Source organism: Nyctibius grandis, chromosome 4, assembly GCF_013368605.1.
Source record: "Nyctibius grandis isolate bNycGra1 chromosome 4, bNycGra1.pri, whole genome shotgun sequence".
NCBI classification, from domain to species: Eukaryota; Metazoa; Chordata; class Aves; order Nyctibiiformes; family Nyctibiidae; genus Nyctibius; species Nyctibius grandis.
The window spans coordinates 63798594-63811577 of NC_090661.1; the positions used below are offsets into that span (position 1 = coordinate 63798594).

Sequence of the window (12984 nt, forward strand, 5' to 3'; positions counted from 1 at the left end):
GAAAAAATCAGTTGCCAAGCACAGGGCAGTTGTATTCATAAAGTGACTAAAGAGGGCTGGGGAGCAAAACTGCAAAAATATTAAAGGCAGAGTCCTTCTTTTTTTTGTCTCCATTCTTTTCAACAACCTTGAAAAGGTATTGGTGGACAGCTGGCTGAACATGAGCCAGCAGTGTGCCCAGGTGGCAAAGAAGGCCACCAGCATCCTGGCCTGTATCAGGAATAGTGTGGCCAGCAGGCCTAGGGAAGTAATTGTGAGGTCACACCTCGAGTACTGTGTCCCATTCTGGGCCCCTCACTTCAAGAAAGACCTTGAGGTGCTGGAGCGAATCCAGAGGAGAGCAATGAAGCTGGTGAAGGGTCTGGAGCGTATGACCTATGAGGAGCGGCTGGGGGAACTGGGATTGTTTAGCCTGAAGAAAAGGAGGCTGAGGGGAGACCTTATTGCTCTCTGCAACTACCTGAAAGGAGGTTGTAGCGGGGTGGGGGTCGGCCTCTTCTCCCAGGCAACTAGCAACAGGATTAGAGGACATAGCCTCAAGCTGTGCCAGGGGAGGTTCAGGTTAGACATTAGGAAAAATTTTTTCACGGAAAGGGTTATTAGGCATTGGAATGGGCTACCCAGGGAGGTGGTGGAGTCACCATCCCTGGAGGTGTTTAAGAAGAGACTGGATGTGGCACTTAGTGCTATGGTCTAGTTGACACAGTGGTGTTAGGTCAAAGGTTGGACTCAATGATCCCAGAGGTCTCTTCCAACCTAGTTGATTCCGTGATTTTGTGATGCTGTGGTTTTGTGATTCTGTGATTCACCTCACATAATGCACACATCAGAGCTGGTGAGCCTGGGCTCCATTTCTCTCTGTGGAAAGCAAGGGACATTTGACCACACCGTTCATCTGACTGATTTTAGATGTCTAATTTGGACTGAGGTGAATCATGCCCCAGAAGTGCCTGTGTCCCTCAGTAACTCCAGGGGGATCCTGCAGTGGTTCACACAGCTGCAGACATGTGTACCGTGGGTCTCTTCATCTACCAGATGACCCTCCCCACTTTGACAGATCCATCTGAAGATATTTTCACTTTTTTTCTCTGCAAAAAGTGTTTATGAGCATAACTTTATATACAGATCATAATAGATCAGTGCCAAGTAGATCATAATGCCAATATATCAATTTTTTTGTTCTCCCAGGGCTTCAGCTGTTGGATATTTTAGACAAGCTAAGGTAAGGATCCCTGTTTAAATTTTCTTACATAAATGAGATTCACAGTAATGTAGCTGTGGAAACTTAATACTTACCAGCTTTCAGTTGTGTGAAGTGAAGTGTACCTGGGTAGAGCGGACCACGCTTGTGTGCACTCGTTACATGGGAACCGGAGACATTAGGCCAGTGTTAAGATGCTCTTGCCAATCACAGTGTCACGGGGACAGCTGTTGTCACAGATGGCATTGACAGAGGCTCTGGGCACAGATGAAGCAAGGCTCAGTGACATCCTCGTTGAGGCTGTGTTTCAGACTGAGCCTGAAGTGATGCTGTGGGCTCACTGAGCAGCTTGCTTCAAAACCCCTTCACTGCTGGTGTTGGTCCCAGAAGCATCCAGATAAAACAATTTACTAATGCATATCTGGACATGCATGTCTTCACAGTTTCTTATTTTAAAAATTATATTATGTCAGAAACAGGCATGATAAATTCTAGAATGCACTATATGTGAGTTGCAGTTATCCATGTAACTGGAATTGCTCCATCCAACCCCATAAAAATTAGGGAAGAGAAGATCTTTCAATAGTGCCAACTAGCAAGGGTAGATTTCCTGCACTGAGTGGTCTCGAGAGTGCTGAAAAAGTTGGCTTTAGAGTGTTTGGGCGTTTTTTAATCCAATTTTGAGAAACAGAGAAGGACGTTTTTCAAACAGAAACGTCACTCGAATATTTTCAACTTGCCTTGACTTCAAAAAAAAAGAGAAGGTGGCCCAGTTTCAAAAAGGTGCAAATGCCACTCTGCTGTTACCACTCCAAGGAGAAGTCCATACATAGCATACACTGGGCCAGGTTATGCCATGAAAAGTCCAATTCATTTGTATGTGTTGACTGTAAAAACAGTCATATTCAGTTCAAGAAAGTTCAATACTGATGGCATTTGGTAATTTATAAATAAGGTAGAGTTGGGTACTCTCAACACCAACTGGCTGAGTCTGAGTGGCAAAGAGATAAAAGCTATTTAAGCAAAAACAATCATCTGAAAAGCAGTGAAGGGCTCTCCAGTGAAAATGAATGCTGTAATATTGCAGAGACATAGAGGAGGAGGATCTGCTTATCCAGTGTGATACATTTGAGGAGTTCAAGGTAGAAGATGATGAGGAATTATTAAAGATATGTGATGGGGTAAACATGAACGATCATCATGAGGTCTTTTCATCTCTCTTCAATAAAGTAAGTAGGCCCTCCTATGGGGTGCGAAGTCATGCAATGGCAAAGTTTACACACTTTCCTTGGAACCAGCCTTGCTGTGATGGAAAGCTTCCCTGTCTTCCAGGTGAGCCGCTCTCCGGTCTCCGTCCAGCTGCTGTCCATCCTCCAGAGCCTGCTGCACTTGGAACCATCTCATCACTCCAGCCTCCTGCTGTGGGAGTCCTTGGACGCAGTAGTGAACAGAGCCCTGTTACTGGCAAATGACAGTAAGAATGACATATCCATCCAGCCTTGCACTCTCCTCTTGTTTTCCCTTGTCCCACCCACTGCTCACAAAAGTCCTTCCCAAATGCACAGGAAATAATCTATGGGACTTGCTAAGAGCTGAACAGAAGCTGCAACAAAGCTACACCTCTGGCATAGGGTCAAGCCTTGATGCGAAGCCCCAGCCATGTGGATGCCAGTGAGAGCTGGCCGTGTTTAGCAGCAGGCTTGGGGATTCACGGTCTTGCTTTGATGATTAAGCCCTGAGCTTTGGGTCATGGGAGTCAGTGGGAATCTGTCCTCGTTAGAATCCTGCTGCTGGTGCTGGCTAGTCTTGCTGGCAGGCATGCTCAGAACAGTGTTTGTGGGCCAGGACCATGGGAAGGAAATCGTCTGGAAGCTAAAAGTGCAGTTGTGTAAAGTGACACCAGGGAGTGGGCTCTGTGGCTCCAGATCTGCTGCTTGGTGAGGGTTGAATAGCATGAACCAACCTTTGGACCCCATCCTCTTCTCTGACCCCGAATCGTTTCTCTAGTCCAAGGGAACACAGTTGAAGAAGTCATCGAGAGGCTGCTATCAATCAAGAAACATCCAAACAAGCAAAAGCGAGCTGAAAAACGTCTGTCCGGGAGTGCGAATGGAGGCATACAGGCTGAGATAGAACTATGTGCATGTGCAGCTCAGAGCCCAGTGGGATTATCAAACCCCTCCAAAGCACCAGCAACTCCCTCAGGGCCACCTGCCAATGAAAAGAAGATCTCATCCTCCCAGCTCACAGCCTGCTCTGCTTCACCAGAGACATCTAACCCTCCACCCAATGCTGCTTCCTCCCCGGCACCTCCACCCCCACCACCTCCACCCTCTGGCACAGCGGCTGTGACCCCCACGTCGCCCATGATGAATGCGCCTCCAGCCCCTCCACTCCCTGGCACCCCTCCACCCCCACCCCCATTGCCCAGCATAGGGGGTATCCCCCCACCTCCGCCCCCATTGCCTGGTATGGTGGGCATCCCACCCCCTCCACCCCCATTACCTGGTATGGTGGGCATCCCACCTCCTCCACCCCCATTACCTGGCATGGGAGGCATCCCTCCTCCTCCACCCCCTTTGCCTGGCATGGGTGGCATCCCACCCCCTCCACCCCCGTTGCCCGGCATGGTGGGCATCCCTCCACCCCCACCCCCATTGCCTGGCATGGGTGGCATCCCGCCCCCTCTACCTCCATTGTCCGGCATGGGTGGCATCCTGCCCCCTCCACCCCCATTGCCCGGCATGGGTGGCATCCCGCCCCCTCCACCTCCATTGCCCGGCATGTGTGGCATCCCTCCCCCTCCACCCCTCCTGCCTGGCATGGCAGAAGATCATATAGAAGCCGTGGTGGCCTCCCAGTTCAGCTGCCCTCTTGGCTCGGGCAGGCCTCCCCGCAAGACAGTGAAGACGCCAACGTTGAGAATGAAGAAGCTGAACTGGCAGAAGCTGCCCTCCAACGTGGTGAGAGGTGCGTGCTTCTGTCATAAAGTCACTGCTGCTTCAGGGGTGATTCAAGGGAGAAAACACTATCTTTGAGTTTGTCAAATGTGGTTGACTCCATAGATACAGAACTTCCCTGATTTCCATTACGTCTGACATGCAGAGCTTAAATAAATAAAAGTAGCTTGAAACCACTATTATAATGTAATAACCATTCCAACTAAATCAGTAGTCTGGAATAGCTTGTTTATAACTAAAATCCTTTGAATTTAAAGAAGGGGGAGGGATGGGAATATTTCCCTAATCCACCGTGACGTGCCTTAGGCTTGAGTTCTCAACAGGCTCTGATCTGGGTTCCCCAGTTCATCTGTACTTGCATTTGGGTATATTAAAGTCATGAGTAAGAGTGCAGGTAAGGATCACATCACAGTTTGAGAAGGACATTGAAGGAACTGGAGAGCCGTGAGAATCATTGACTTGTCTCGATTTTTGGGTCACATTTCCCTCTCCTAGTGGATCCAAAGAGGAGCATGAAATGTGAGAAGAAGCCAGGACAGGCAAGGTCGGCTTTGTCCTAGACAAGCAAGGCATCCACTGCATGGAAGTTTGCATAGGTGAAGTCTAAATAAGGCATGTTTTCAATCACAAGAGCAGTTAATTATTGGGATTACTTCAGTAGAGACTTCTACAGGCACGTTTGGGTGATGTGGGGTTTTTTTTAAAAAAAAAGATGTTTAAGAAAGTGCAGTGGGAATTAATTCAAGCAGTCCTATAGCCAGCATTATACAAGGAACCTCAATTATACAATGAAAAACAGTGGAAGGTCACAGTCAGAAAATGTCCAGGTTGTGGCCAATCCCTCAGCTAGCACGCAAGGAAGCAAAAATAACATCAGCCATGGGACTAGGGAAGAAATGGCCGAGGTCCTTCTCATGCTGATCTGGTTTGCCTACTGTGGAGGAGATTGCAGTTGTATAGGGAGGGATAGGGCTGTATGGCCTCTGTATGCCCAGTGCTGCATTCCCTTACCAGCACATCTTGGAGTAAAGCACCAGGGTTAATTACCCTTCAGGCCCTTTGGATCCTGCCGGTGGGACTTGTTCCCTGCAAATGATTAGTATTTGTCCAGGACTAATATGCCTTTTCTTATTTCATTCATCTTCTGAGAAGCGTCCCTTCTAGCAACTCACATTGCCCCAAAAGCCAGGAGCTTTCAGCTGTCCCTGTAGCCAGTCTGAACACTTTGTCTCTTTTCAGAAAGTCACTCAATGTGGGCTTCAGTGAGCAGCAGCAGCGAGGAAACTATAGAGCCTAATTACACAAGCATAGAGCAGCTGTTTTGCTTTCCACAACCAACCCCCAAGGAGAAAACGGCCGCACCAGTGAAGGCAGAACCGAAGGAGGTGAGGAGATCCCTCTCGTTCTTTCGCATAAAGATCACTGCAGACAGCTCATCTAATACGAGATATCTTCTTTTTCTTTAATGAAGATCACATTTTTGGACTCCAAGAAAAGTCTCAATTTGAACATATTTTTGAAGCAATTTAAATGGTAAGATATGGCCAGCTTTCGTGACAGTTGACAAAACTTTGAGCAGGTTTTGCATCTGGAAGGTCCTCATGAAATCTGTTTTAGCCAATGTGCTTTGGTGGTCTGTGTTACTGAAGTATCTGAACATTTCCCAGTTTCTCCTATACTGTCTTTAAAATACTGGGTTTAGGGGTTTAATTGCATTTTTACCTACAACATCCCTGTAAGGTGAAAAAGGTGTTACATCTCCATGTTACAGATAAAGTTGTGGCACAAATTCTTAGGGTGACTTAGGCTGTGAGACACCTCTGGAAGTCAAACCGCTCCTCAAAACAGGGACAGTGGAGAAGTTAAGAATGAAATTTCTTTTTTAAGGTAATCAAATGCCCAGAGACAGTCATCTGAGTTGCAGGATTGATATCTGGCCTTGAGTTATTAGACCAGGGCCAGAAACAAAATCTGGGGCATAGCAGGGATCCAGGTCCTGATTCTGAGTTAATCCCAGGGACATACCTTTCCTTTCGGATTATTGTGGCTCTCACTAAGGAATGCATGGAGCGCTTGCACAGATACATGTCTCAGTAGTATGTGATTGTGGAAGAGGGGTCTTTGGGTGGTGGCTGAGTCTGCTCCTCCTCCCTGCAGCTCCAACGAAGAGGTGACTGCCATGGTCCAGAACGGGGACCGGACCAAGTTCGATGTTGAGGTTCTGAAGCAGTTGCTGAAGCTGCTGCCTGAAAAGCACGAGGTCAGGAGGAAATATGGTACCCTTAGTTCACAGAGCTGAACACGCAGTGCAGTCCTGCAGTCTTGATTCTTTATTCTCATTAGATAGAAAACCTGAAGGCCTTCAAAGAAGAGAAATCAAAGCTTGCAAACGCAGATCAGTTTTATCTTCTCCTCCTTCAGATTCCCAGGTAAGGGTGTTGGTCATGAACTTCAGCCCAATCTTTTTCTGAGTTTACCTCTGGGAAGTTTAAGTTTCTTTATAGAACCCTCACAGACAGATACTGATGGATATAGCTGGTGGATTCCCCCTTCCACCTTAGAGCCATCCCTTTCCCCATTACCCTCAGAGGAAGGGCTGTTGCTGCTCCAGCACCTCCTCTCCCTCTGAAGTAGCAGAAGCTGGCCCAGACCTGCTCAAGGAAGCCACGTAACTTACTGAAAGGCAGTGTCAAATGCAATGCCAAGAAGGGGGAACCCATATCTCACACGGTGGTCAGTCTTCTCGTTGCTGATCGCAGTGTGTCAGCAGAAACTACATCCCCACTGGTCCCCAAGGGAAGCAGCAGCCCGCAGCTCCCTCCACAAGCCACAAACACTGGTTTGATGTGGATGTGGTTGACTGCCATGTTGTGGGGTTGCCAGACTTACTGGTGGTGTGGGAAGAGGGCCACTGTGCTGGCCAAGGTCACAGTGCCTTTAAGCTTTGAATCAATCTCTGTCCTTAGCTACCAGCTGCGCATTGAATGTATGCTGATCTGCGAAGAGACCACCGTTGTGCTGGACATGATTCAGCCGAAAGCTGAAGTCATCCGGAGAGCCTGCGAAGGTAAATGACCTGACCTTATTTCTGGATCTTATTTATGACAGAAAGCTGTAAGTCCCCAAAAAACTCTACCTAGAGCTCTGCAATAAGTCTACCCACTCCCCAAAAAACTCCACCATGGTCCATTCACTGGTTCGCTGCAGAAGACGGGATGCAGCTTTCGGTATCTCCGCTGACGGTCAGAGCCCTTAATAGGACTGGAGACCATTTTCCCTCACCCTCAGACCTCTCTTTCTGCAGCAGCTGTATTCCTCTGAAACACTTTCTACAGTGAAGCACTGGAAGCTTGTCAGCCCTTTGAAAGGAGCTGAATTTAGACAGAGGAGCTGGCCCTGGTACAGCTAATTCATCCAGCATTATTTGCCATGTTAAGAGCTTTGCACAGCAATTTTCTCTGCTGCCAGAAAAGCACACCCCAAACTTCCCCCAGAAAGTAGTGATGCTTTAGTTTTTCCCTGCCTACAAATGGAACCAGAAGAAAAAGTTTGTTATTTTGGGCTATAAATTGCTGATGCTCCAATTTTGTGAGTACATGGAGAGATTATGCAGTAGGTTTTGGCTTCCTGTAGCAGGAACCTCAGGTCCCACTCCTCTGAGAGCAGGATGCTCCTCTTGGCACTGCCAAGTGCCGCCTGTCCTACAGAGCCAGTTCCTCCAACTCCTGCCGGAGGTTTCTCCAGCTGTCATTATCTCCTGCTGGGATAAATTGAAGCTTCCCCCAAAAAGTGTCTTCCCAGCAGCCCAGTTGTCCTTTTGGAGCTGTTCCTGCCTCAAAGCTGAGTGCTTCAGAAAGCACACCACTGCAGCACCCCATCTTAAAAGGAAGGACAGGGACTGTACCCTTCATGCCCTGATAATCACCTCCACCATGCGAGACCAAGAACGGAGCGAGCGTGTCTGGTTTTAGCAGCTGGCAGGTAATCGCAGGGCTGTCAGATCTGGCTTCACTGCACGGCTGAATGGAGTTTTCAAGATTAAAATTACAGCCCAGTTTCCCTCGCCCACACCAGGGTAAATCAGGTACTTCCGAGGAAGACAGTGAGTTAATGGCTGTTAGTGAGTAGGGTCCAACTCCAGGTTATTTTCTGTTAGGAATGAGAGACCAGATGGAAAGAAAGAAAGAAACATAAGTCACAAAAACCTGTATTAAGCCCAGCTCGTGGAATTGAATCTATATAGAATCAGTTTCTCTGCAGGTTGGGCCATTGGGCTGCAAATCTGAAATATCAGATTTGATTTGGTGAAATTCAGAATCTCAATTTCAGTACAGTTTAGGAAATGGTCTGGTGTAACAGAGGCTTTTGTTTAAAAGTCCTTCATGTTTTTCAGATCTTCTGAACAGTCATCGCCTGCCGCTCTTTTGTCAACTGATTCTCAAAGTTGGAAACTTTCTGAACTATGTAAGGACTTCTTTTGTCTTGTCCTCCCCTCAGTCATTAGAGTATGTGGATGATCTCCTTTAGGATTGTAATTGGGATGGACACAGGAGTTACATCTGCTTTCTTTCTGTCTTGTAGGGAAGTCACACGGGCGATGCCGATGGGTTTAAAATCAGCACTTTACTCAAACTAACAGAAACCAAAGCAAACCAAACCCGCATTACGCTGCTCCACCATATTCTGGAGGTACCACTGCCAAGTCCTGAGCGATAGGGAAGGGGGAGGATTTTATCACAGATGAACCATTTCTCCCACTGTACTTTCAGTTAATGCTACACACTGGTATTTGTATCCTGCCTGGCTAGCCGCAGAGTGTCGCAAGTTGGGAGTGTTTGATTCACTTAGGCTGGCAGACACTGCTTGTGGGCACTACTCAGGGAGCTCTTAATTTTAAGACTTATTCTGCTCTCCCACAGCATCTTTCCCCACAATGGCTGGAACTTCCTTTTTCGTCTTTGTGCAACCTGCACATCATCAGCTGCAAAACACAGAGCACATGGCTAACAAAGCTGTCCTGGCTGGTCTGCACCCGTTCAGCCCTTCTGCCTTTCCACGGACTCTCCCTTTTCCACCAGACTATGCTTGAGCTTTTCATGCTCCCCTGCAACCCCTATGGCTTTCTTATTTCCTGCATTGCTGGTTTTTTTTTCTTTTTCCTCCATGTTCTGCTCTGCCACCTTCATTCATCAAGGTCCCTCCATTCCAGTTATGAATGCTCAAGCCCCGCTTTAGCTGGCAGTAGCTGCAGCAACCACAGCCATGAAAGTAAATCATGCAAATAAGATTCATCCCCTTTTGATACCCTCCTGGGACTGTAGGAAGTGTCAGACTGCATCAAACCACAGTCGTACCTCCTTCTCCCATGACCAAGAGTACGTGTCTCAGAAGAGGGTAGAAGAAGAGCTCAGCAGCAGGTCAGCTTTGCTTTGAACCATGAGTATTTCTCAACGTTCAGCCCTCTTGTATGTTTTTATAGCCCAGGAGCAATGCCTTTCCTCTCTGAATGTGCCATCTTGTTTTGAATGCCACAGCTCTGCGAGGCAAAGCAAACTGCAGAGGCGGGGGCAGCAGCAAGACATGGCGTAGTCATTCTTCCTGGGCACGTCTGCCCATGTTTCTTCCCCCCAGGTTCCTCTCAGCTCTTGTCATACAGCAAATAACACTTCTTTCTCTCTTCTGCTTTAGGAAGTAGAAAACAGCCACACGGACCTACTGGAACTGCCAAAGGATCTTGAATATGTTTCAAAAGCAGCAGGGTAAAATTGTGTGTCACTTCCTTCAAACTAAAAACAAAAATAAATCCCATACGCATCAACAATGTACCAGAAATTAGGACACACACAGCTGGTAGAGCACATTAACAAGATGGCATCTTATTTAATTATAACCGAAAGACTTGGTTGATGAAAGTTGAAACCTCTTTAATATATAATAGTTCTACTACAGCTGGCAACACTTAGGGCTGAAATTTGCAGAGCGTTCAGTTAATGCTGCCTCCAAGGCCCTTCTGAAATCTGCACTGCCTTTGTGGTAGCAGGAGCTTCTGAAGGCCAACTACCCAGAAGCATTTCTGAAGTGCCTTCAACCAGGGAAAGTGAGCTAATGCTGAGGTCTGAGGGTGGAGAACAGCCCTTTGAATGGGTGGACTTTTGGGGGGGCATTAATCTCAATACACAAAGTTGTAGGTAGACCTGGCAGCCTTTTCATAAGTGCTGTGGAGGGAGGCTGTTTTCCATGAGCTCAGACCGTATAGAGAGTTCAGAGCTCAGGCTTCAGGTCAGTGAAGTGGTGGGAAGCAGAGGGACAACTGAACCACCAGCTCAGACTTGTCCGCTCTTTGGTCAGCGCAGGATGCTGGAGTGTCAACTAATAGGGGGGTTCTGTGTGATTTCAGAATTAATCTTGATATTATACGCACGGAGTCCAGTGCCAATTTAAAGAAGCTGCTGGAGCTTCAGCGAAAGGTCTTATCATCAAACGATGATGTGAAACAACAGTATGAGAAACCTATCCAGGTCAGTAATGGAGCTCCCTTGTATCTATCTCCCACATTGCACTTACAGAGGCAGTGCAAGGTACATATGCAGCTAAGGAATCTCATGAGAAGGTGGAAAATATCACCACAAGACTTGCTCTCAGATTTGGTGATAGGCTGTGATGCCACACAACCTATCAGTGTTCATTTGCCACCTCCACCCCAAACCTAGATACCTTTGGTGAGGCCATTTCTTCAGGCCCCTGCCCTGACTGCTCTCTCTGTTGTGTGACTCCTCCTTTTGAGTGAAGATGTTCACCCTCTGTGTGGATCATCAGAGTAAACACCTTCTCTTGGGATTAAGCTTTGCATTGAGCTATCCATGTCTTGCTCAAGCCACCCCTGTGAACTGGCACAGCACAGTTGCCAGGAGCAAAGATCATCTGCAAATCTTATTTTCTTCCCACCTTATAAGCTCTGCTGCAGTTAAAAGCCGGGGCCCAGCATCCTACTCCAAGCTCCTACGTTTACATCCTTTTTGCTTTAAGTGCACTTCACTCATTGTCCTCTGGATGGTGTTTTACTGTGTATATTAAATGCATTTCAGGATAGCATTGATGCCTCCAGAAAGCTGGAAGAAGAATTTGAAACCATTGAAAGGAAGAGAGAAGAACTTGCAAATTATCTCTGTGAAGACCCAAGCAAGCTGTCCTTAGAGGACATATTTAGTACCATGAAGACCTTCAGAGATCTCTTCATCCGAGCCCTGAAGGTTGGCATCCGTGCAGATGATGCTGAGCAGCCTTAGTACTGGTGCATGCCTCTGCTCTGACAGAGCAGGGATGGGACAGGCACCCAAATCTGGTGGGGGGAAGGTGCTGATTACGCACTTTCAGCACTTGGCTTGAGGTCACCTGGGGAAGGCATGTCTGATCCCTGCTCCACTGCATCGTCATGCAGTGCTGGTGCTCCTGGCCTGGCCCGGACCCTGGTGATGTGTGATTTTGGTGCAGCTTTAGCTTCAGAGTCACAAAGATGCTTTGGAGTCAAGTGCATAAGCTTTAGGGGAAGGGGCTTAGAAAACTTAACCCGTTGCTCCAACCTGAGCAAACAGACTCAGAAAGGGGATGTATAGTAAAAAAAGCCACCGGTTTGGAGGAAATCACGGCTTTAGTACCTTCCACTTTTGCCTCAGCTAAAGGTCAGGCAGATCTGCACACTGGTGGGTAGCTGTGTTAGGCAGATCACTGCTGCCACCTCCTACTGGGATGTGGCAGAGTCCTGGCCCAGCCAGCGGTCTGCCTCTCACCCTCTTGGCAAGACAGCCCTTATTCCGCATGCCCATTTTATTTATTGCACAAGATAAGGCCAGAATTTCTCTTCCTCCTTTGCAACCATCTGCAGATCATCTTTCTCTTCATTGACTTTTCTAGCAGATGTTTAGCCAACCTTCTTATGTCCCTGTTATCTCACTGCAGGAAAACAAGGACAGAAAGGAGCAGGCTGCCAAAGCAGAGAAAAGGAAGAAACAGCTGGAAGAGGAAGAGTGGAAGAGACAGAAGGGAGAAAACGGAAAAGTCAGTGAGTATCTGAAAGGGCTTAAAAACAGAGAGATGGACTGGTGATCCCAAATTGGCTGGGAGAGCCGACAGGAGCGCTTTGCTGGTCCTGCTTTAATGGACCAGTAGTGGTAATTTATTTTGTAGGTTTCCAGGTGCCGGATGACTAAAGGCTTTTAGGTGTCTTTTGCAGCCATAGCTGAGAATTGACTTTTCACAGTTGCAGCTGGGCAGAGAAGTTAATTTTAGGCTTGCTGACTGAACAGCAGAGAAAAAAAAATCAAATTGAAACATTTCAGTGAACTTTTTCAGTTTCTAAACATAACTTTTGAATCCCAAATCTAACAAGAAACATTTGACTTCTCCCCCACCTCGAAATCCCCATATACACTTGAATAGTCTCTGTTTACCACAGACTACAGACATCCCAAAAATCTTACAGATAACATAAATCCACCTTTCTGTGGATGAAATAAAAAAGCACATCAGAAAAGTACAATTGGAAGAAGCTGAGAGGAAAGAAAAATCATGATCATTTTCCCTCCATACCTCCCGCCCTTCCCCCCAAAAAAGGCCCCCACCAACACGAATAGCAAAGAGGAGGCGTTTCAAGGTCATGGTACAGCCAGGCCCAAGGACGGGCAGAGCTGGTGCCACTTGTGCCAGCCTGTAGTACCCAGGCTTTGGGGTAAACCCTTTGACTTCAGCCAGGACACGCTGCTGCAGGGGCATGGAGCACGGGCTGCTCCCAGGCCTGGCACCGGTGTCTTGCTTTCACAGAATCAC

At 47.5% G+C, this 12984-nt stretch overlaps 1 protein-coding gene across 11 annotated transcripts in view; it reads left to right on the forward strand.

The window, feature by feature from the left end:
* Positions 1-12984, forward strand: part of INF2 (inverted formin 2) — a 47121-nt gene that overhangs the window by 22269 nt on the left and 11868 nt on the right. For 4 of the 11 annotated variants that reach the window (XM_068397857.1, XM_068397859.1, XM_068397861.1 and 1 more), the window contains exons 5-19: positions 1189-1222; positions 2289-2430; positions 2534-2675; positions 3209-4171; positions 5401-5546; positions 5633-5694; positions 6319-6421; positions 6505-6590; positions 7128-7228; positions 8555-8625; positions 8743-8850; positions 9850-9920; positions 10559-10679; positions 11247-11411; positions 12118-12220. In XM_068397857.1, the coding sequence (XP_068253958.1) occupies positions 1189-1222; positions 2289-2430; positions 2534-2675; positions 3209-4171; positions 5401-5546; positions 5633-5694; positions 6319-6421; positions 6505-6590; positions 7128-7228; positions 8555-8625; positions 8743-8850; positions 9850-9920; positions 10559-10679; positions 11247-11411; positions 12118-12220 (2418 nt within the window). Of the gene's footprint in view, positions 1-1188; positions 1227-2288; positions 2431-2533; positions 2676-3208; positions 4172-5400; positions 5547-5632; positions 5695-6318; positions 6422-6504; positions 6591-7127; positions 7229-8554; positions 8626-8742; positions 8851-9355; positions 9932-10558; positions 10680-11246; positions 11412-12117; positions 12221-12984 lie in introns of those variants that run through there. The other 7 variants (XM_068397863.1, XM_068397864.1, XM_068397862.1 and 4 more) reach the window with 7 other exon arrangements.